Source organism: Miniopterus natalensis, chromosome 2 (assembly GCF_054644295.1).
Source record: "Miniopterus natalensis isolate mMinNat1 chromosome 2, mMinNat1.hap1, whole genome shotgun sequence".
Taxonomy (NCBI): Eukaryota; Metazoa; Chordata; class Mammalia; order Chiroptera; family Miniopteridae; genus Miniopterus; species Miniopterus natalensis.
The window spans coordinates 77,491,005-77,515,840 of record NC_142082.1 but is presented as its reverse complement, the minus strand read 5'-3'; the positions used below and the strand labels follow the sequence as shown (position 1 = coordinate 77,515,840).

At 43.5% G+C, this 24,836-nt stretch overlaps 1 protein-coding gene across 1 annotated transcript; it reads left to right on the top strand.

The window, feature by feature from the left end:
* Nucleotides 1-9,549: 9,549 nt before the first annotated feature.
* On the top strand, nt 9,550-24,536 carry C2H13orf42 (chromosome 2 C13orf42 homolog). The gene is made up of 4 exons (XM_087813849.1): nt 9,550-9,966; nt 21,141-21,288; nt 23,140-23,380; nt 24,362-24,536. Exons 1-4 carry the CDS (start codon nt 9,550-9,552, stop codon nt 24,534-24,536), a joined length of 981 nt encoding a protein of 326 aa, XP_087669975.1.
* Nucleotides 24,537-24,836: the final 300 nt, after the last annotated feature.

Genomic DNA, 24,836 nt, shown 5'->3' with positions numbered 1-24,836 from the left:
CCATGCAGGCGTACACATGAAATTTGGACACACTAACTTGAACAGGTTTCCCTTACCTCCCACCTACACTCACCTTCATTACACAGGCAAGGATTGTTCTTGCTTTGCTAATCACGCTGACCAGAACTGGGGTGAATGTGTGAACGTGTTGCCCTCTGGTGGAAGTTAGAAGGTTTGCGTGCTTAGCCAAATGAAAGAAACTGCAGTCAACAGCCTGAGAGCTCAGTAAATATTAACTAATCATGTTGCAGCTGTATTTATTTAATGACTGACAGAGGAAGAGAAAACTATGAAAGATACAGAGAAGGAACAGTCAGAGGGGGAAAAAAAATCCCAGAGAGCCTAAGATAGTGATGAGCACAGAGTAACCTCCAGTGAATATTTGTTGATTGGTTGATTTTTTTTAAAAAAATGTATCTTTATTGATTTCAGGGAGAGGAAAGGAGAGGGAGAGAAAGAGATAGAAACATCAATGATGAGAGGGCCATCGATCGGCCGCCTCTTGCATGCCCCCAACTGGGGACCAAGCCCACAACCCGGGCATGTGCTCTGACCAGGAATCGAACCCCGATTGCCTGGATCCTAGGTCAACGCTCAACCGCTGAGCTTCGCCTGGCTGAGCGTTGGTTGATTTAAAAGATAAGCCTGGGGCTATAGGTGATGTTGTTCCATAGACTGGTGTGGGGCTCAGTGCTGGCAACTGAGGTGGGCTGACTAATTCTGCACCAACACTAAGAATCCTGCTGAATCTTGAAAATTTTCAATATTTGCTTCCAGTAATCACTTAATCCAGCCAGCACTGTTACAGAGTGTGAGCCGTCTCAACGTTAACTCTAAGTTAGAAAAAGCCAGGCATTTTCCACTCAAAGGGAATTAAAGGATCGAGAGATGAAATATGCATTCTCGAACAGTGCAACCTATGTCACAGAACCTCAGTTCAACCAAACATCAATATTTGATGTACAGTCACAATTTTACTCAGAGTCCAAGGAAAGGGATATAACATGCTTTGCTGGAAGGGCAAGCTGGGAGCTCAGAATTTAGTCAGAAGATGATGTAATTATTGCTCAAAAGGGACAGGTCCCTGACATGCTTGCTGGTCTTCCTACATACCTTGAAAGTTTTACTGCCTCTAGCTACACCTGTTCCTAATCTACTTGTCACAAATAAGAGTGCACCCCTGCCCAGGAGAGAGTCTGTCACTACATGGGAGGGTGAGACAGACTGCTAACAGATCCTCTTCTGAGTCTGAAACAGTTCTTCAGGTGCCTTTACAGCTAAGGCTTGAGGAGGAAAGAGTACAAATCTTACCTAGAATCTTTTCCTACAGAGTAAAAGTAACAGGTTTCTTTGGAGTATGCCCCCCCCCCCAAAAAAAAATTCCTATTTAACTCTTGGGAAAAATAAAGGAAGACCCAGCATTAAAGCCACCATGCATGTTACATTAGTATTAGAATTAAGGTGCACACGGAATTAGGGTGAAAGCAGCTGGAAACTCCTGGACACAGCTGGAAGGACAGCTGGAAACACCTATGCAGGCATTTCTCTAAAGTTTGGTGGGAAACAGCTGCAATTTTCCAGAATCTCTGGGAAATCTTCCACCCAATCTGGTGCTTGCCAAGGAGCCTAGAAACCACATGAGCCATGTGTCTGGTTTGGCCCCCATGATGTCCTGAGGGTAACTACTTCTCCTCACTTCCAAAGTGCAGGCAAGTTCCTCTCATTGGAAAACTAAGCACAAACTGTACAAGGAAGGGGATTACAGAAAGGAAGGTCCACTAAGGAGTGGACAGTAGTATGACAAAGTTACCATCTGACAACACAACACAACCTTCAATCCCCTAAATTCCTCGTTATGTGAGACAAGTCATTCATTCATTCATTCATTCATTCACTCATTCATTCAATAAATATTAAGTACTTTCTACATGCCAGGAACTGGGTTAGACAATACAGACAGATTTAACTATGTAGAATTGATTCCTGCCCCGCATGAGCTCACATTGCACTAAAATGGGAGACTGGCAGTCTAAACAAACTATTCAAATGCACAGAAGTTATTAGGGATGTTTGCAAGTAGTCTAGGTCTCCTCCAGGTGCATGCTAGGATTGCACTGCCCTACCTGCATGGAAGTTGGGACAGGCCGTGTGATTCACTTTGATCAGTGAAGTGGGAACAGAAGTGAAGTGTGTAATTGCACTGGGAAGGTTTAGGACAACCTTTCACCATACTCTCTTCCCCCTGCCATGGTAAGCTTCATCAGATGGAGCGTCTGTCAGCCTAAGTCCCTGAGCAGAAAGAGCCTCAGCCAACTTGCAATGGATTTGCAATGTGATGGCAAGTGAAATATGTATAATAAGCCAGTAAGAGTTTGGGGTTATTTATTCTGACAGAAAAAGTAGCCCCTGCTGACGGACATAAAGCACATGAGAGCACATAGTGTGAGAGTTGCTAGGGAAAGGGAAGGATTATGGTTTTTGGATTGTCTAATACACAGAGTGATCACCACATGTGGCTTTGATTGAGCTGATCTCTGCAGAACATCAAAGAGAACTGACAAATGAAGGAGAGACAGCAGCAAACAAAACAGACCTCAGAACAAGCCCTCCTTTCTCCCCATTGTATTCAGCAGCACAGTTGCCTCCCCCTGTTTTGACTTTAGATGATGGTGAGCTGACTGATACAAGATTGGTGAGGATCAAATAAGAAAGCATTCTTTTAAGATTTGTAATCAATCAATATGGTACTGGTGCAAAAACAGACACATAGATCATTGGAACAGAATAGAGAGCGCAGAAATAAACCCATGCTTATATAATCAATTAAATTTACAACAAAGGAGGCAAGACTATACAGTGGAGAAAAGTCTTCAATAAGTAGCATTGGAAAAATTGGACAGCTACTGGATCACTTTCTTACACCATATACAAAAAGAAAAACACCAAAACACACCCAAAAAACAAAAACCACTCAGAATAGTTTAAAAACCTCAAACTATAAAACTTCTAGGAGAAATCACAGGCAGTAAACTTTTTGAATAGGTCTTAGAAATTTATTTTTGGATGTATCTCCTCACATAATAACAACAAAATAAAAAATAAACAAATGGGACTACATTAAACCAAAAAGCTTTTGCATAATGAAGGAAACCATAAACAAAATGAAAAGGCAACGTACTAAATGGGAGAAGGTATTTGCAAATAATATAGCTGATAAGGGGTTAATATCCAAAATACATAAACAAATCATGTCTCCACATTAAAAAAACACACCAATAATCCAATTAAAAATGGACTGAACACCTCAATAGACATTTTTCTAGAGAAGACATTTTTCTAGAGAAGACATAGATGGCAAACAGACACATGAAAAGATGTTCAGCATCACTAATCATTATGCAACTGCAAGTAAAAACCACAATGAGAATCACCTCATACCTGTCAGAATGGCTACCATCAAAAAGGTAAGAAGTAACAAGTGTTGGCAAGGAGGAGGGGAAAAGGGAATCCTTATGCACTGTTGGTGGGATTGTAAATTGGTACAGACAATATGGAAAACAGTATGGAGGTTCCACAAAAAAATAAAAAATAGAAGTACTATACAATTAAGCAATTCTAGTTCTGGGCATTTATCTGAGAAAACAACAACAACAAAATGAAAATACTAATTCAAAAAAATATATGCAGGCCTATGTTCATTGCAGCATTATTTACAAAAGCCATGATATGGAAGCAATCTAGGTGTCCATGTACTGATGAATGAAATAATGAAGATGTGATACACACACACACACACACACTCACACACATATATATAATAAAATATTACTTAGCCATAAAAAAGAATAAAATCTAGCCATTTGTGAAAACATGGATGGACCTAGAAGGTATGATACTAAGTGAAATAAATCAGAGAAAGACATACTATAACATTTCACTTATATGTGATATCTAAAACAACTAAACAAATGAACAAACAAAACACTCATAGATACAGAGAACAAACCAGTAGTTGCCAGAGGGTATGGGCAAAACAGGTGAAAGATATTAAGAAGACAAACTTATAGTTATAATATAAATAAGTCATAGGGATGTAATGTACAGCATAGGGAATACAGTCAATAATATCACAATAACTTTTTACAGTGACAGATGGATACTAGACTTATCTGGTGATCACTTTGTAAGGTATATAAATGTCAAATCACTATGTTGTACAACTGAAACTAATATAATACTGTATGTTAATTAAAAAGAGCTAATATAATATTGTACTAATATAATATTGTACATTAATTAAAAGAGCTTTACATTCCAGAAGGGAAAAAAAGATAAGTGTTCATGAAAAGATTATATTTTTTCCTGAGAGTCATGATACATGTAGCAGTACGTCATTGTGAAAATAATTCAAAATAAGATTACATCCCTAAGTTTATCTTTCCAAGCATTATATAAATCACTTCTAATTATCCATATTCCTTTTATTATTTGGAAAAAATGAGACTTATTCATACAGTGATTTATGACACTTGTTTGGGGATAATGTACTCTATTTTGCATTAACCTTAGCTGAATATACTGAGAAAGATAAACTGATGGGGTATATAATATATCCCAAGTCAAGTGTAAATAATTTGGAGATCACCCTTAAAAAGAAAACTCTATTCACTGGCTGCCCTCCAGTAAGGTCCACACCACTCCACCTGACTGGCTGCCATAGCTCCTTAACAGACTGTGGTTCCCTTACACTGGTGGCCTCAGTGAACCATGCTTTTAGTACTCACACCCTTGTGACTTAATCAATAGAATGCAGCAGAAGAACATGGTGCTCGTTCCCAGATTAAGCCTCCAGGCTTGTCAGTTTCCTCCTCTGCACCATTGGAAGCAAACTTTGAGCAGCCATGTAAGAATTCTGGCTACTGGCTGGAAGGACCATGTGGAGAGACCCCAGCTCCCCAACCAAGCCTAGCCCCAGCCTACTCACCAGTTGAATGCAGGTACAGGAGTGTCACTTACATGCCCATCAAAAGCCCAGCTAAATTGTAGAATTGGGAGCAAACAAAATGAGCTTTGTTTTAAGCCACTAAGTCTTGAGATGGTTTGTACATAGTAATTAATAAATGAAGCACTAACTTTTCTTGAATTTTACAGGGCTCTTATTTAAGGTTCATTCCTAAGTGGAATTTTCTTGTAATCTCATTTGCCACACCATCTTGTGCTCTAAAGTCTTAACCAGTCAGGGTTGTCACACATAATTGTATGGGTTGTGCAATATACCAGGGCACCCACCAAGGGAGCCAATGGGGACTGCTTATCTGTCCTTTGCCTAGGGGACACTTTTTGGAAATTGCATGAATATGCCTTATCAGTTCCCAGAGCTCTGACGAAAAGTATTCAGTTGAATAAAATCCAAAGTTGTTGACCTGGCCTCCAAGCCTCCTTTAACTGCCTGATGCCACCATTGCTCTACCTCCAACTTTCTCCAACACAGCCTCTCATTAGTCATCTCCAGTCTTCATCCAGTGGAATTTCCCAGCCTCCCACCTTCAGGTGTGCCCATTTTGCCATTTAGTAGCAGTTCCCAAACTGGGGCTGTGCCTTCTAACGGAGGATGCAAGTGCTGCCACCAAGCCTCTGTGTACTCAGGTACCTGGACATTTTTCCTCTTGTAAACCTCAGAGGATCTGATATATACTTACAGGCACATTTTTGGGGGGGATTTCCAAGTGTGTTAAAGTTAGAAGGGGCAGTGAGACCATCCATTATTCCATTTTCAGTCTCCAGATGTGGAGGGCAAAGCCCAGGGGACTTGAGCTACTCTGCCCCAGGGACAAGGGTCCAAAGGCACAGGACATTGTCTGAGCCAGGGAAGTTGGTTTCCAGGGGAGATTCTTTTCCTCACAATTCATAGCACAGCCATAAAGCAAAATGTTCCAATATGCTGTGCAAGTGGACCAACCTGACATGGATACACGTTGTCGAACTTTGTAATCTTACCCTTCATTAAATATCCAACACAGGTGATTTGATCCCTTCCTTTCTCAGCTTCCCCTTCTTCCTCTGCATTCCCTCCTCCTTCCTGCCTATTCTCCATCTTACCTGCCTTCTTGGAAATGCCAACTCAGGGTCACTGTCTTGTCAGGGATGCAGCCAAGGGGACTTCTAAGCCTGGAAGAGTGTACAGATTGTTTTCTTTGACTCAGGATTCTTTATGGGAAGTGCAGGTGTCACCTGGTGGGACTGAGATGGAACTGCCTTGAGAATGGTGTCCCCCTGAGATTACCCCCAGGCTATACCACAGTCATGGTCAACATGCCACCATGGGAAGTAATTAGGCCCTCACCTGACTTCGTGCTGGAAGGGGTTGGAATGCCTGGCCATGTGCCCTCTCAGCAGGTAGGCTGTTCAGGACAACCAGTACTCAGGGAAACTCAGCATGATTCAGTGTAGTGGGCTAAATTTCTAAGCTGATAATTTCTAAGCTGATCATTATTAAGGCTGGTACACCTCCACCTGTGATCTCCACAAACATTGAAGGATGAGAGGCCTGGGTGCAAAACATCTGACTGGGACAATAATTTGGCAACCATGTGCTGGGAGCTACAAAACCGAAGTAGTAATACTTTTTTTATATTATTATAAAAATAATAATCGGTACTTTTGATTGAGCAAATCTGATATGTTAAATGCTCTATTACCTCATTTAATTAATACAACTCTATGAAATAGATATCTACTTTTGAAGATGAGAACACTGAAACTCAGAGTTTAAATAACTCTCTTAAGCTGATAGGTGGCAGATCCATCACCCTGTCCTGCCCACTGAACCCAGAGCATCACCTTAGCTCCAGCAGCATGGACCAGGCTCACCCAGGAGCACACAGAAGCGTGATCATCCTGCTCCACACCTCCTTCCCACAGCTGCCAGCACCCGGCATCACTACAGAGCAAATTCTCTGGACTTCTCTGTCTCTGCCCTGGAGTCTGCTCTTTGAGTTTGAGAATTTCTGGAATAAAGCAAAATTTGTTATCCCGAGTCATCTTACTTTGATTTTCTGGGGTCCTGGTCAAGCCTCATGGCTCTTAATACTACACAAACAGCAGGTCTGGTCTGTGCCAGTGAGGAGCTCAGCTTTGCAGCCAGCTCCCTACTAGTCCACAGAGGGGCTGGTGTTGGGGGGCTGGGCTGGGGCGGGGATGCAGAGCCGTCTTCCTTCCCTGCCTAAGTGCTTGCCAAGCATTTTCCATGAGGCACCGGAAGGGTCAGCCTTGGATGCCTGACTTGGGATGTGATGGGCATTTGCAGTCCTCAAAATACAATTTTTAAAGACCACAGGTTGACTTCACACCCATTTCTTCTAGTGAGGCCATGTGAAAGTCTAAATAAGGCATAAAGGCAGTTGCTACTAGAAATGAGTTTTCTTAAGCAGAGGTGATAGGTATTTTTGCAGGGAGAAATAATTCTCTCCCTTCAACTGCCTCAGTAGAAGCACCATAGAAAGGGGTGGCTTTGGGGTCTGGGCTGGTGCAGGTGGTAAGAGTCAGTGTGCTGGCTTAGATTCATGAAATGCTCTGCAAGTGACATCACTGAGATTTTCTTCATGTGTCTGGCCCTCAGGAAGACTCCAGCAGGGAGGCAGGTAGAGAGAAAAATGCATAGGAAGATGGTTTTATTCTCTCCAAGATCAAGAAGTTAGGTTCATTGACATTCTGGATATGATATAGATTAGACTTCATTTTTTAATCTATTTAAACCTTTTCTAAACCCATGTAGAATAAGTATCATTAGAAGTCCACTAGCAATGCTACTGAGAAAGGTTGTGCGGTCACAGTTCCTGGACTCCTCTAGGGAGAAATTCTGTCAGCACCTGTCTTTCTGGGTATGTAGGTATTGTGCTCCCTTGAAGCCAGAGAAGTGGGCTGCACAGAGACCCTCCAAGACACTTTGCAGGTCCAAGGCACAGAGGGGGCAGCAGGACCAGCTTCACTTGGAGCTGGAGTGTTGATCTGAGGACTAGTTTCTCACTCACCCGATTTAGACCTTAGGCAAGTCTCCTAACCTCTCCAGGCTCACCTTCTTCATCTGTGAATTGAGGGTCAATAATGATGACAATGAAAATGATGCTCCTCTCCCAAGAAAGTCATACCAATTCAGTAAATTAATTTACATGGGGATGCCTCACCAGCCCAAAGTGCTCTGCAAATGTAAAGTGTAAATGTTTCCACATATTTGGGTCATCTCACCACGCTGGCTGGGAGAATGCCACATGCAGAGAATGCACTCAATACAGATATATTTACAATGTCCTTTTATAGGTATATTCTAAAAAGAAGGTTATTGCTCCAGAACAGGATATGAATTTTATTTATTTATTTATTTATTTATTTATTTATTTATTATTTTTACCACAGACCTCTTAAAATATCTGATAAAACCATGAATGCTTTCTCAAAAAAAAAAATGAGCAAAAATAAACCATGCTAATACATACAACCAATAACATTTCACATACAATTTCTAGGGGCTCATAGTCTCCTCTACCTCCATCCCAGCTTAAGAACATGTTCATGCTAGAGATTTACAGCTCTCTGAGTGAAGAAAAATGAGTGCAACAATGATTTTTAGCATTTGCCTGAAAAATAAAATCCTAGAGGGAACATTTCTGAGATTCTAATGTATTCAAATGATGCTCTTGTAAAAATAGTTTGTGTCTGATCATAACTAGTCTACTTAAATGAAAATGTGCTCAAGCTAAAAAGGTCTTTCCCGTATATGTGGCTACCCTCAGCTGACTGAAGCTTTTATGCAGAAAGTTGTGGTCCGGATACCTGAGTCCTCCCGGCTCCACAATGGGCTGCTATCTGGTGACGGCCGTGAGATTTTGTTACCACGGGTGAGGCGCCTGCGGGGCGCTCCGGGGCCTGCTCCCAGCCCGGCTTATCGGAGATCTGCGAGCCAGCTGCCAAGGGCCCTGGCTGTGTGCGCCCTGGCCCAGCTCAGGGGCCTGGATTTTACCTCAAGCAACACACTGCTCTTGGCTGAGTGGTGTCCTTGCAAAGTAGGATTTAGTTTTGGGTGCAGGAGTTCAGCACCAGGGCTAGCTCAGCAGAAGTGGAAGCTTAAAAATTTACACCAAGATCAAGTCAATCCGAGACCACATCCAGAAATGGAAAATGAAAAGGAAAGAAAATAGTTGAGCAGGAAATTGCCACGCTTTGCCCACCCAGCTGGCGCCCTCGAGGGAGCGCAGAGGATATTTGCCCCCAGTGGCGCTTAGAACCAGCCAGGGCGCTGGCTTTTAAGCCCGCAGGGCAGTCATTTCCTCCTCTCAGGCGGTTTAGGGCATTCTGGTTACTGGGTATAAGCGGCCCCCATGCGAGAGGCCGCCCGCCCGCGCGCCCGCGCCCACGCTCGCCGCCGGGATCCCACAGACCAGAGGCCCCGGGAGGCAGGTGGCCGAGGCCTGTGAGCTGGCTCCTCCGCCCCCGCCAGATCAGGTGGCGCAGCGCAGGCCGCTGGACGGCGCCCACGGAGAGAAATCCAGCACCATGTTCAGAAAGCTGCACTCCGTGTTTAACCCCAGCCCGCAGAGGAAGGCGGAGGCGGCGGGCGGTTCCTGCTTCCACCGAGCCGGCCCCACGGTGCGGCTCATCCGCAGCAGCTCCATGTACGTGGTTGGGGACCACGGGGAGAAGTTCAGCGAGTCCTTGAAGAAGTACAAAAGCACCAGCAGCATGGACACCAGCCTGTACTACCTGCAGCAGGAGGGCGACCGGGCCTGGATGTACTCACGCACCCAGGACTGTCTGCAGTACCTGCAGGAGCTGCTGGCCTTGCGGAAAAAATACCTGAGCAGCCTCAACGACCTGAAGCCCAAGCGTGCCCAGGGCTTCTCCTCCACCTCGTCCAAATCCTCCAAGGGAGGAAAAAAGGCCCTTGGTCAGTCCACCTCCAAAGAAACAAAGGTAAGTGCCGCTGAGAAGCGCAATTGAGATGCGAGTTGTTCCAAGAGCCTCGGATGCCTGTTTGAAAGCTGGCTCATCCGTGCCCAGTCAGTCAGTGTGCACATTCTGATCATGGCTCGGCTGTCCTCGGGGACTCTCCATTGCCGTCTGCCAGCCTGGGGAGAGTGGCTAGGCCCCTGTTGATTTTCCACTTGGAGGCAATGGGGAGCGCAGTTCATGGTGTCCCAGAGCAGCCTGGGGGGAGGGCTCGGGCTGTGGTGTCAGAGGGCAGGGCGTTGCATGGTGCGTCTGTCATTTGCAGCCCATTTGATAGATGAGATCATACTTGCATGGTGTTTGGGTGACAGCAGATCATTTCTCAACAAATTAATGCTGCTATCTTTATTATTGCAATCACATCTAAAACTCCCAGTGAAAAGTGAAACCGTGTGAACAAGATGTTTTCAAATATCTAGCTGCTCAGCCCCATATGAGCCTCAAACAACTGGAGGCTTTACTCCATCGGACCCTGGACCCAGGTATTTTGGAACGTGGGCACGGCCACAGAGAGACAGCTTTGCTGGGCATTGGAGGCTTCAAGCCCAGACAGACAAAGCAGGAACTAAATGAAAGCTGTAAGTTGCATTCACCTGGTCGTTTTTACCATCCCAGTGTTTGTATGTAAGGACCTTTCTCTGAGCATTTCAATGATACCAGAAGAGAAGGGGGGAGCGGCTTCCTTTGTATCCCAGAAGAGCAAACTGAGGCCCGGCAATCTGATCCTGACAGGACCCCCAATTCATTCAGTTACTCATTTCTGTATTTCCTCAATTTTTTTTAATGCTTGAGGTTTGAGGCTGTTTTGTTTTATATTTTCATCAATCGTTGTCCTGATAAGGTGTTCACAGCAGGCCTGTCTTTCCCACATCCTGGCTGTCTCCCCAGAGTGTCCCGTGGGCCATGCAAGCCCCATTAATGTTGAATGAATGATTGGCCCACTATCAAATCTCCAGGGCCTGGTCATTCAACTGGTTTCAACTGTCTGCATTTTATCCCAGATGGGAGCAGTTTAAATAATCAATTTAACTCCAATAGTATGTCATGTTGGGGCCCATACAAAGCGTCCTAGTCTTAGGTCCCAGTACTGACACTGCACCAGCTAGCTGTAGACTTGGGGGCCAGTCACTCCATTTTGGGGGCCACTTCTGATGCAGTGACTTCATTCTGGGGTTCTAGGCTCTGGTTAGAGTCCTTCTAGGCACTACATTTTCCTGCAGAATGGAGTCCTTTCTTTGTAGAACAGAGCTTCCTTCCTCCCTGCTCCCTTCCTGGTTCAGCTGTCTGAAGACAAAAGGGGTTAGAGGCAGAACACAAGCAGCTGTGGCCGAGCAGGAGTGGCTGTGAGGAGGGTCACAGGCATGGTACAATTCATGGATTTCCTCAGGAGATTCATCTTACCAGGGAGTAACCAGAAAGAATTTTAAAAGGACTTCGAAGTCAGTCAGAACAAAGCCTAAATTTTAACTCTGTATTTACAAGCAAAAGCTGTGTGCCTTTGTCAAGTTAAGTTTACCTCTCTGGGCTTCTATTTCAGTAGTGTAAGAATGGAAATAAGAATCTACCTAGTAAGGAGGAAGTAAGATTCTGCCTGTGATAGGACCTGGCATGTCCAAGGTAGTCCAGTGTTTACTGACTCTGAAATGTAAGGTGCAGCCTTTAGACAAGTGGCTCTCCACTGCTCCTAAAGCACGAGCTGTATGCTGGCGTACCTGAGAAACATTGGTGTGGGCTCCATGTCCTCATGAGGCCAACTAGCAAGGCGGCTTGTGCTTGCCTGGCTCTCGGTGCACAGCTGGGGCAGGGGACCAGGAGAGCTCCTTCCTTCTGGAATATCATCACCTTTCTGCACTGGTAGAAAATGATGTTCAAGGTTTAGGGTAAACAACACATTTTTTCTTGAACCTCTGTTATGTGTCAGATTGTCTCCCCAAAATCATATGTTTAAATCCTAACACTCGCTATCTCAGAAGGTGACCTTATTTGGAAAAAGGATGATTACAGATATAATTAGTTAGTTAGGGTAATTTCGAATTATTAGGGTGGGTCCCTAATCCAACGTCACTGGTGTCTTATAAGAAGGGAAAATTGGGACACACACGCACACAAGGAGAATGCTGTGTGAAGGTTGTATTTATGCTACCACAAGCCAAGGAACTACCAGTGCTTCCCTAGCACTGTCAAAGAGAGCATGGCCCTGTTGACACCCTCATCTCAGACATCTGGCCTCCAGAACTGTGAGATAATACATTTCTTTTGACCTAAGCTGCCCAGTTTGTGGTACTACGTAATAGCAGCCCTAGATAATGAGTACACCCCTCTCTAGGATCAACCTTTTTCTTCTCAAACATTAGTCTAAACACATCTCTGTTCTAGCATTTATCACATCCTACTGTGGTTGTTAGCACGTGCACCTCCATTGGTGGACTGCAGTGAGCTTGATGAAACTGAAACAATGTCTTTGTCATTTTCCTACCCCCAGCACATAGCAGTGAGTACTTATTAGTCACTTATGGATGCTTTACAGACTTAAAAGTCTGCTATCTTTCATGCTGTAGATCAGGGGAGAGTCAGCCTTCATGTAGGGAATGAGGAGTGTTCCCTGTGATTCTGGAGACCATGGCAAGCTCTCCCTCCCTCCCCTTTAATACAACCACAGAACCTAAGTTCCCCTGTCTATCTCTCTTTGGGGGGAAAGATGATGGCTTTTAAACTGTTTTGTTTAAAACTCTCAGTAAGAAGTGAATTTAAACGTTGACCCAGTTTACCCAAACATGCAACCAAATCAAAAGTTCTCTGTTTGGTACTCTGATGTTTTTCAAAGTATTCTGTGCTATTTTTTAAATGTTAGTCATGACACACTAAATTGATTTCACAAGCCACTACTGGGTCAAGACCCATAGTTTCTCCCAGCCTAGAGTAAGACATTGCAACAGGTCCTGTTGAAATGCTAATGTGTATCTATGGCATGATGCACTAGGGTGCTAGATGGTCTGTCATCCAGCCCTCCAGAAATGCTGAGACTTGGAAGGATACCACATGGGTTGATGGAAAGAGGAAGTGAGGTGAACCTGAGGTGGGTGTGGGAAGACCCCTGGGTCCCTGCATGATGGGTCCTGGCCAGGCCCTGTGACAATCTGCTCCTCCATCAGTGTAAGAGGTAATTACAAAAATGAATGAAACACACTTTTTGCAACACTTAAAAATCAAAACAATCAAAACTTTTATATCTGAGGAGTTTTGTGTCAGTGTTGGACATGGGATGCAATTTGGGACTCATTGTTTGGATGACCAAATGTTAGAATTTCCAACACAGTGCAAAATTCATGTGGAGGAAGGAGATATATTTGAAATGGTCCTGTCCTGGAATGCACAGTTTCTGAACCTATAGGGCAAGGCCACCTAACCCCCCTGCCCTGGGCACCTGGGTATTTCTGCTATCGAAGAGGAACAGTGAGGTCTCCTTCATACCTGCCTCCCCTGCTTCTGTGTTGAAGCCTAGGCATAATTAGGAACAATCAGCAGTTATTCCTGACTTGTAATCATCGTAAACCCTGTGTGTTGAGTATCAGCCCCACACTACAGATGAGATAGCTGGGGCTCAGAGACACCAAGTGGTTTATGTAAGGGTGTGAACCTGATGAAGAGAGAGCCAGTCTCTACCATGTCAGATCTCACACTCTTGTTAATGTGTCCATGGTGCCTTTCAATTGGAAAACATATTTTGAGCTTGAATATAATAAAATATATCAGATGCGGGAGTGTGCACCTCAGGATGAGGTGTGGAGGCTGCTTCATCCTGCACACCTGGGCCAGGCAGAGTAATCCTACCCTGCACAGGTTCCATGTTTGGGTGAAGCTCCCCCATGAGGCTGGATGGCCTGGGCTGTCTTTGACCAGGAGAAACCCGGACCAGAAGTATGACCAGAAGGCACAGTTTAGGGCCTCTCCTCTCCACAATCCATGAAAAAAATTCCCTCTATCTTGACACCTTGTTAATTGTCAGACAATAACCAGAGTTATTCATACTAGACTTCCATGAACTTTTCCAAATTACCATATATATAAACTCATAATAATTCATCCAAAAGACTGGTAAACCCTAATTAATGTATTTTTAGAAATTTATGTAAATATATATTTTTAGAAAACTATTTTATATTTTTAAAAAATTAAAAATTGTCAAACCTATTATGAAAACATTCTCCTAATTCTTAAATGAAGTATTTTTAGGGCATCCATGACCTCTTAAGGAAGTCATTTTCTAGTGTACTACTAATATATTATACTATAAAAATCTATTGTTTATCTGAAATTCAATTTAAATAGTCATCCTTTATTTTATCTGGCAACCTTAATTACATGTATGGCAAAAATACAGGAAATAAATGTTTGAAATAAAATATACCTATACATGTTATAGCCATTATCCCTGGATGATAGGTTTCTAAGTTATTTTTATTTTCTTCTATATACTTTTCTGTATTTTAAAAATTTTGTCTAATGAGGAAATACAATTTTATCATCAGAAAAAAATGTTTACCTGAAAAAGTGTGCTTTTGATGGTGAGCTCTGACCCATTACACAGTGGATGTTTTAATTATCAGGATCTGATTCCACATAAATATACTCAAACTGTATTTTACTCCATTAAAAACAAAAGATAATTTTCCACTCACTATTGTTTTTCCAGATCTTCCATCAAACTTTGTAACAGTTTCCTTCTTAAATTACAGTTGGAGCTTCTCAGAATATTGGTTTATTGAACATCTGCTATGTGCCTGGAGCCTTTCTAGAGGCTGGATATAAAAAGATAAGTAAGACATGTGCCCCCACTCAATGAACTGATGGTCAGTAGCAGAAACAGCAAATGAACAGAGCGTTACAGTGCTGCATGCTGAGTACTGAGTGCTGGGTGCTGAGTGCTGAGATGGGGGCCAGACACAAGGAAATCCACTGAATTAGACTGTGAATGTGAGAAATGACTTTCTGGGGAAGTGCTTTCTCTGCTGCCTAAAACAGACAAGAAGTCTGCCAGCTGATCAGAATGTGATGGAGAGGAAAAAGGGAGGAGGAAATATTGCTTCCAGCAAGTGCCTGGAAGATAGATTGGAAAATATAATGACCCACCTAGCAGTCAGAAAGGGGCTACAGGAATTAAATGCTCTGTTATCAATCATTATTATACTATCTGTCATCTTATGGAGAGCTCTGCCAAGCATAATGAAATATTATTTGTAGCTAATATTGAATTTTTACTGCATTTCAGCTCTGCAAAGCAGACATAAGCCACATGATAGAGACCCCCACCCCTACCCCATAACTGATGCTCACAGAAAGCCTGCATTTTAATATCACTATGTTTGCAGAAAGTCTCCCCAATGGGTCTAAAAAATATTTCTCTTGAATTCAGACTCTCCTGCCATAGGGGAGAAAGAAACTTCTATTTGCTGTTGACATGGTCTTATTGTATGAAACAAGATTAAGTAGCCTCTACAAAAAATTTATTCTGAAAGCTAACTATTGTCAGAGTAAAACTACTTTAAATAAAAATCAATCACATTTGGCAGGCATTCTTCAGAATTCCACTGGTTCTTTTAAAAGTAGCAGGTGAATTTCTTTAGTTGGAGGAGAGGGTGGGGTGGGGTGGTGGTGCAGGGAGGGGTACACATTTTGCAGCCAGTTCATCCAGGCAGACAAATCAGGAATCCAAGCTGCTCAAAACCAGATGATCCACAGGAGAATTAATTAAGTTCCTTCTAGCTGTGGTAGGTAACTGGTAACCCTGGCCTCGAATAATGCCCAGGCCACACCATCTGAGCAATGTTCCATGGGGCACTTCAGCAACTCCAAACTTCCTCCCTAGGCCAGCCCTAGCTCTATGGCCAGCCTCCCTGAGTATCTTCTCTTATGTGGCCCAGTTCTCATAGGAGGATGCTGGCTGTTGACCGGTTCACCTGGCCTTAAAGTATGAGAAGCTGTCCTCAGTGAGCATTTGGTCAGCGTCAGAGCATAATCTGAAATGTTTCCTCTTCACCTCCCATCAATACTCAAACTAATCAGCCATACAGAAGAAGGAAGTTCTGACACATACTACAACACGGATGAACCTTGAAAATTTGCTATATGAAAAAAAGCCAATTACAGAAGGACAAATGCAATATGACTCCATTTATATGAGGTTCCTAGAATTGGCAAATTAATAGAGACAGAAAGTAGCATAGAGGTTACCATGGATGGGGGCAAGGGAAGTGGGGAGTTACTGTTTAATGGATATGGACTTTCTGTTTGGAACCAGGCATCGAACCTGCAACCCAGGTACATGCCCTTGACCAGGAATTGAACCTGCGATCCTTTGGTCCACGGGCTCTAACCACTGAGAAAAACTGGCCAGGGTTGGGTGGGTTTAGAATATCCCCTTACCCTAACCTCTGACAAAAATATTGCTGTTTACAACTGGAAGTTTATTCTGTAGAATCCAAATCTCTTGCAAACAAATACTGGCAGATCCCAGAAGAAAACAAGCAGATTGGAGAAGGCCATGTACCCAGAGGTCAGGTGAAACCAGCAGGATGACAGCTTATATGAAATGCAGAAAAATATCATAAATTGCCTTCGGGGGCTCGGAAATTAAAATGAGACGTACAGTGGACTTGGATTTGGAAGAGTGCAAAGGTTTCCATCTGGGCAAAGTAATCTGAGACCCAAGCCTGGGGTGAGGGAGTAGGAGAGGGAGGCTTGGAAAATGATAACCCTAAGCCACTGAAGGTGAAATGTGAAAGGCAAACTTGAGTGGAATTGGCAATGCAATACACATGCTTTCAGAGAAAATTCCTTTCCCCTGGGGCTGCTGTAGGGCTGATGAAGCAACATGAGCCCTGTGAAACTCAGGTCTGGCCAAGTGCAACAGGTTGCAGGCTGCATTATATGCAGCCTTTCCAAAGGAGTCGCTGAAACATTCTGGGCTAGAAAAACATCAAGGTTGGGAGGGAAGCAAGCCACTTTCACCTGGAGTTCTGAGTTCAGAGAGGGAGGACTATTTTGGATCTTACCCAGGGGTCTTGATCACTGACCTCCCATTTTATACCACCACCTCTTGGTAAAGTAGATTTTCCTGTGATATTAGCCTGTGCCCTGAACCTTGAGCCTCAGTTGATGCAGCCCTATGCTAATGGTCTCTGTGAGTGTTGATCAAGAGAATGTCCTTGTAGAGGTGGGAAACGCTCATGGAAGCTATAGGAAGATTGAAGAAGCTAGACTCAGCCATGGGTCCCTCCCCCATGCCTGGGAACCTCCTCCATGCCTGGGTCCCTACAGAGCAGTGATTTTCTACTGCTGTGCATTAGAATCACTTGGTTATCTAAAGTAATTGGTCTGGGAAAGGGCCAGGCATACATACTCTTTAAGAGCAACCCAGGAGATTCTGATGCCTAGATGGGATTGGGCTGGACTGTAGAAGAATCAGCCCAATTGGGTTGAGGGTGAAGCATCCCCTCACTGCCTCCCAGGCTGGGCTCTTAGACTTGGTCAAGGGCTGGGGCTTTCATTTACAGGGAAGGAAGACAGGACTAAGAAAGGAAGGAGAGCAATTATTTATTCATTTACATTTGTGTATGCCCATACCTCATTTCATGAAGGGCTTGGAGGGAACTGATGAAGGTAATTGGGATAAGGGTTGAGAGAAAGCCTTTTTTGATCGATGAGACTTGTTCAAGCAGGTATGTATGCCTCCGCCACAAATAATGTCACCAGAGTGTCCCAATGTCTCACTCTCCAGCCACACCAGGACCTGAAAGCTCTTAACAGAAACAAGTTTTATAATGCTAATGTATTGAATGACTCAACAGAGACCCTGGAATTGGGACCTAGAAAATGCAATTCTTCAGTGTTGTCTAAGGAGCTTGTCAGTGACTCCCAGTGTGCCCAGGAAGGCAGTCTCTGCTAAGCATAGGAGAAAGGGCAAGGTACGGGAGAGAGACCTGAGTCTTGAATCCTAAAGCTTGAAGTTTGGGAAACAATCAACATATTTGAATATTTAGAATAGCTGACAAGTGTGCAGATGAAAGGGCCTTTGCCCAACAGATTTGATAGACAGAGAGTTCAGTGGCTAAAGTGGTGATGTATATGCTAGTGGTTTATTTTTTTACTTTGTAAATTTTATTCTTGAGGGATAATACTTGAGGAGGCTCAGGAGACTCATAAAAGGCCACAGTAAAGGGCTCATGTTAAATTAACTAATGGTAGTGTGCTTTTTGTTTTCTAGGCCTTTGATAGTTAAGACACCAAAGACTCTCTTCTAAACCCTTCTAAATGAAACCAACTGCTTTGGGCTTCTCTTAGCTGATTGCCAACATCTACTTACTGGAGATGTTGAGGAATGAACAGCTTACATCAACTGTAGGTTGACCCAGATGAAAAAGAATGTGATGCCCACATGCAAGACTGAGACTCTTGTATTAAGCCAAACACTGATGGTAGTTGCTACTGGAGACTTAGAGACATCCTCTTCATGTGGAGATGGATTTTGAGATGCAAAAACCTGTGGACCTGGCATTCCTCTTAAGTAATATTCATTCTTCCTTTGGGGCTCAGTTCAGACATGTGGCTCTCTCCATTCTCTTTTTCTCTGTCTTCTACTTCACACACACAAAAAATCTCTAAAATGATACGTGTGATAGTAGAATTAGAAGAGGGTAGTCCTGGAGAAGAAGCAGTCTCAGGCAAGTCTTTTTTTCCCCCAATTAGTATTATTTTTATTAATTTCAGATGTGCAGTATAGTGGTTAGACAATCATATACTTTACAAATGTTTCCTCTGATATTCTTAGTATCCAAGTGGAGCCATACATACTTATTATAATATTATTGACTATATTCCCTATGCTGTACTTTACATCCTTATGACTATTTTGTAACTGTCAATTTGTACTTCTTAATCCCTTCACCTTTTTCACCCAGTCCCCTAAAGCCCCTCCCCTCTGGTAATGATCAGTCTGTTTTCTGTATCTAGGAGTCTGTTTCTGTTTTGTTTGTTCATTTATATTGTTCTTTAGGTTCCACATATAAGTGAAATCATATGGTATTTGTCTTTCTCTGACTGATTTATCTCATTTATCATAATACTCTATAGGTCCATCCATGCTGTCACAAATGGTAAGGTTTCATTCTTTTTATGGCCGAGTAATATTCCATTGTATATATGTCCCACAGCTTTTTAATTCACTTGCATTTTGATGGGCACTTGGATTGTTTCCATATTTGGCTATTGTAAGTAATGCTGCAATGAATGTAGGGGTGTACCTATCCTTTCAAATTAGTGATTTGGGTTTCTTCAGATATATTCCCAGAAGTAGAATTGCTGCATCATATCAACCAAGTCTTGATAGATGAATAGGAGTGAGCCAGATGAGACAACCAAGGCAGAGGGACCAGCAAGAAAAAACACAGAGAAGATAAAAGAATATTGACTTGCCTATATTGATGAGCCCCCTGTCATCTCACTGCAGGGAGGATGCCTGGTGGCCTGGCCTGCTGTGCACACGTAGATTTTCAACTAGTCCCTCACTAGTCAGTCCTACACCCCTCTCCCAATCCTTAGAGTATCTGGTGTTGTCAAATCTGGAACATTTTCAGTTCCCAAGGTTCAAAATGTCCCCTCCTCAGCTGCTTTCCCCACTCATGAAGCTCTGGGAGGCCAGTCCCTCTGCCCTGTTACATCAATGACCATTCTTCCACTGCTTTCCAACTACCAGAAGCTTTTGGAAACCAGTCTTTCACTGATGGCATCACTCCTATTCTCTTTGTGTTGGAGTTTTTACTTTCCCTCCTCCTTTCATTTTAGTGGCCTATCTGAAGACGGAAGGATAACTACATTTGGATAGCTTTCCACTTTTAACAATAATGATTTAGCCCGGCCCAGTGTGGCTCAGCGGTTGAGCATCGACCTAGGATCCAGACGATCAGGGTTCGATTCCCGTCAGGGCACATGCCCGGTTGCAGGCTTGATCAATGGCCCTCTCATCATTGATGTTTCTATCTCTCTCTCTCCCTCTCCTGTCCTCTCTCTGAAATCAATAAAGATATATTTAAAACAAAAAACAAAAAAACAAAAAAAAAATAATGATTTAGATGTATGTTGTGGTTCTTTAATATTTTCTGTAAGAAAAAACTCTTAATTTAAAAATGTTTTCTAATAGTACAAAATGCATACATTTCACCAAAGTCTTGTAAACAAATTTCCCAACATGCCGGTCTGGAATTAAATCACATTTATTTTTACTACCAGCCCACTTTCAAAATGCCCAGATAAAATAAAAGAATTCTACACCTCTACACATGGTCAAAATAGCCCAGGTTAACACATATTGTCCCTTTTGAGTTCTCTATTTCCTAAATTCCTCAGGGAACTTTTTATTGGTTCATGCATTGATTCTGTGCCTTTCATGGAGAGCTCTCCATTGAAGTTTACCATGGTGCTTGAGCTCCCACAATGTCAGTCACTTGTGACTCTAGGTGGGCTGTTGTGATGCTGAACAAGGTCCTGGCGGAGAATGAATCAGGACAGCCAGTACCCAGTTAGGCACTCAGTGTTTTTTTATTAACTATATATATTTATTATTTCTTACACTTTTCAAACAATGATACTCATTTCTCTTCAATTTATTCCATGAATTAAGCCCAAGTTTGTCTACTTTTGGCACTGACAACTTTTAGGGATTAGTTCCAACAAATCTTGTCCTCTCTTGCTTGCTGTGAGCATGTCACCTACCTAAGGAACCGTATAATTGCCTCATTGGGTGTTTATCAGCAGGGAACAAGGAAGGCCAAACAAAGACTAAATATTTTGCCTAATGGTCAATAACCATCCTTAAGGAGAGAGGTAGATCTTTTTGCCCTTTGTCTCTTCCTCCTTGAGGTAATTGGAAATCCATCGACCTACAGCAATGTAGATGTGGAGTGTCTACCTTCCTTCCACAGAGCATTTATCCAAATTTACCTTTTAAACAATGCAGATTTATAACTTTACATACATTTAGTTTCAGCAACATTTAATTCTATTTGGCAGTTATGGCTGACTTGTGTGAGGGCGCTATGAGGTTGGCTCAGGCAACTCTCTCTCCTCCCCTTCACCTGTATCAGAAAGCAACCCCCAAGAAATACTCGCAGTTTAGCGCAGATGTGGCAGAGGCCATCGCCTTCTTTGACTCCATCATCGCAGAGCTGGATACAGAGAAAAAGCCCCGGGCTGCTGAGGCAGACCTCCAGAATGAAGACGTGGACTTTGATGGTGAGTGCCATCTTTGCGGGAGAAGGTGGGTGGGTTGTGGTCTCTGGAGTGGACTTATAAATGAGCCATCAGGAATCCCACCTCCCTGTTACAGGGAAACTCAGATTTGCAAGCCGGAGCCTGGCCCTGAGCTTGAGCCTCTCTTGGGGTGATTTGTTTTAGTTGTCTCTGGTGCCACAGCCCCAGCCTGCCCCTTTAACACTTGAGCCATATTTGGGCAAAAACCCCTTCCCTGTGGTCCATTGCCATAGCTGAGGCGGGGTGACACTTTTATAAGATTCCATGAGCTAAAGCAATAAGAAAAATGATTAAATGAAGGCATTACATGGAGTGTTGTTAAATAGATATAGAGATTGAGTTTCAGTTTTGCAAGATGGAAAAATTCTGGAGATCTGTCACTTAACAATGCAAATATACTAAACACTATTAAACTGTACACTAAAACATGGTTAAGGTGGCAAATTTTACATTATTTGTATTTTACTACAATTTTTTAAAAAAGAAAGAAAAGAGGACAAGTAAACTGTATTTTAAAATTTAGCTTCTGACCCTATCTGAGCTACCTTGGCCCTGGGGCAGCACCAGCTGTTGGACACAACTCTGACCCTTCGCCCACTTTGTCGTCCCTCTGCACCCCTCCCTCAGAACTCCCTCTGTGGCTCTCCGCCCTGTGAGGATGTGTAGGGCAAGGGAGGGCCAGGGTGCTTGCCCAGGCCCAGCGCGGATCCTGGGGAGGGAGTGAGGTGAGGACAGAGGCCATAGTTTTCTCCTTGTCTAGGTGTGTCACAGCTCTCTCCTGGTGGGGAGCAAAGAATTCAACCATGTTCATGAGTTGAGCCCACTTTTAAATTTCATTACTCAGCTGTCAGGTTTTTTAATCTTTGACTTTCTCCCCAAAGTGTAATTAATGATGATTTTATTCAGGGCTTACTGAGGCATCAGCTTTTGTACCAATATTACATTGTTCTTCAGTGTTTTATCTAATGATCAAAAGACTACATTCTTATTGTTTGTTGTTGTTCTGGCCTTGATTGCCCTTAATCTGTGACATTTTTGTTCTCACTGGGTTCTCTGGAATTTCACAGGTTATCCCTGCTCCTAAAGCTCATTGTACCCTGCAGGGCAGCTGCTTGCCCTCCTTTCTCACAAGCCCCTTCAGTCCCTGATAAAGAACAGTCCTCTCCCTAGTAGCTGAACCTGGGAATCCAAAACATTGGTGAGAGCACAGCACCTGAGATAGTAATCACTCTTAACATTTTGATGTATGTCCTTTCAAAAAGGTTTTAAACACAAATACAGACTCACTTTACTTTTTTAAAACAAAAATAGGATCTCTTTGCTATTTTGTCATCTGCTCTTTTCACCAAAGAATTTACATTACATCACGGCCATCTTTCCAAGTTAGTAAATATCGACCTATGTCCTTTTATATGTTTTTAAAATTGATTTTAGAGAGAGGAAGGGAGAGGGAGGGATAGAAAAGCATCGATGAGAAAGAAACATTGATCGGCTGCCTCCTGTTAAAGATTGAGCCCACAACCCACGCATGTGCCCTGATTCGGAATCGAACCGGCGACCTCTCTGTGCATGGGATGGTGCTCAGCCAACTGAGTCACACCAGCCAGGGCTGTATGTTCTTATTTTTAATTGACAAAATTTTCCATTGTATTCCTATACCATAATTACAGAGTCAAATCAGCCTCTTTGCTTGGTTCTCCAGTCCTTCCTAGGAATTTGCTGCTATATACATGCATTTGTTGTAAGTTCTCAGTCCTGTTCACTCTCTTTGTTGCCTTCTGATCTTCCCGGTGGTGAGTCCTCCTTTTCGGGGCCCCTGCTTCTCTCTTCCAGTGGCCACCAGCTCCCGGGAGCACAGCTTGCACTCCAACTGGATCCTGAGGGTGCCGCGCCGACACTCTGAAGACATGGCTGTACGTACCATACACACGACAGACGGCCAGTTTCGAAAAAGCACAGAGCGCAGGACCATTGGCACTCAGAGGAGACTTGAGAGGCACCCCATTTACTTGCCCAAGGCTGTGGAAGGGGCATTCAGCACCTTGAAATTTAAGCCCAAAGCCTGCAAAAAAGAGTAAGTGCTTGGGCCACATAGTGTAACCAAGATGGTCTCATGTCCTTCAGACCCTTGGGATGGTTTTGAAGGTGACTTGAGGCCCATCCTACATGCCGAAAATTATTCTTGTGTATTTTTTTGGATGGAATTCTTAGCTTAAGTTTTTTTTTTTTGTTTTTGTTTTATATATACACTAGCCTGGCCACTGCTGTCACCACCCCTAACTGTTGCTTCAGCTCTGGATCTGCCTCCCTTTCCTTCTGGTCCGCTTAGTCCTTAGGCTTTGTGCCATCCTGTTTCCTTGTTTCCTCTCAGTGCCACAGACACACTGTGTACGACAAATTTTTAATGAGAGTTTGGGGTTGAAGAGGGCATAGCACGAAGCAGGAACCAACATCAAACCAATTAGATGACCTGCCTTAGAAAGGCATGGGCCACGCTCAGATGGAGAACTTCTTACTGGCTGGACCCCTCTTGCCATATTGCCACCATTTCTTGGCCTCTCTCTCTCTCCGGATTCTTCTCTCCCAAGACTAGTGACCATCTATAGCCCAAAATTCCTGTGACCCACTTATTCAGAGCAGTATGTTCTCTCTTGCTCTGGCCAACCCAGGCCACAATGGGGGAACCCCACCATTCAAAACAAAAAGGCCCATCTAATCTCATCCACCTGTTTCTCTTTGTTTTTATAAGACCCATTCAACTCTGATGAATTCAGGGGTTTCTAAATAGCATTTTCCTCCCATAATAATGAACCATGTACTGAACATGTTAAAACCAGGACCCAGTCCTCATCACCCACTCTTCTCCTTCAAGCTGAGCTAGAGGTCCATCTGAGGTCCATCCACAGCCCCATGATAACACTGATTTGTCCTTCACAAGGCCCAGCACTGGAGACGTATCTACCACTCCTCCACAGGAGTGGTAAATCAGAGCATTCTTTCTCTGTGTGGCTGGCCAAGCTAAACATAACCTCTCTGCTGCCTTCTTTCCTTCCAGCCTGGGGAGCTCCAGACGGATCCTCTTCAACTTCTCCGGAGAAGACATGGAATGGGATGCGGAGCTCTTTGCACTGGAGCCACTGGCATCTTCTGGGGAGGACTACTTCGAAACAGAAAACCCCAAAGGACAGTGGCTGCTTCGAGAACGACTCTGGGAGCGGACAGTGCCCTGACTCCCTCAGCCCTGCAGCCTGGCTCAGGCTGGGTCCCTGAGAAGGTGCCTGCTTTCAGCACAGAACAGGGTGATTGGTAGAGTTGAAAATGGGAACTGTAACAAAATCAAGTCCATGAGCACACTACTGCTGCCCAGTTAGTGCCAATCATACTCACGACCTCCCAGAGGACTTGCCTTTGGAGACACTGGGAGCCAGGCTTTCCCTACACAGGCAGGTTAACTGGTAGTAACAGCCTGGCTGGTCATTAATAGCAGAAGGAATGGAAGGTTTCAGTGGGAATGTCCAGGCTGACTCCTT

What these genes read in the sequence shown, in the direction of transcription:
- C2H13orf42 (XM_087813849.1), top strand. Translation starts at nt 9,550, where the DNA reads ATGTTCAGAAAGCTGCACTCCGTGTTTAACCCCAGCCCGCAGAGGAAG. An exon ending in CCACCTCCAAAGAAACAAAG is followed by an intron (nt 9,967 to 21,140) that starts GTAAGTGCCGCT and finishes CACCTGTATCAG; the next exon opens with AAAGCAACCCCCAAGAAATA. An exon ending in CCCAAAGCCTGCAAAAAAGA is followed by an intron (nt 23,381 to 24,361) that starts GTAAGTGCTTGG and finishes CTTTCCTTCCAG; the next exon opens with CCTGGGGAGCTCCAGACGGA.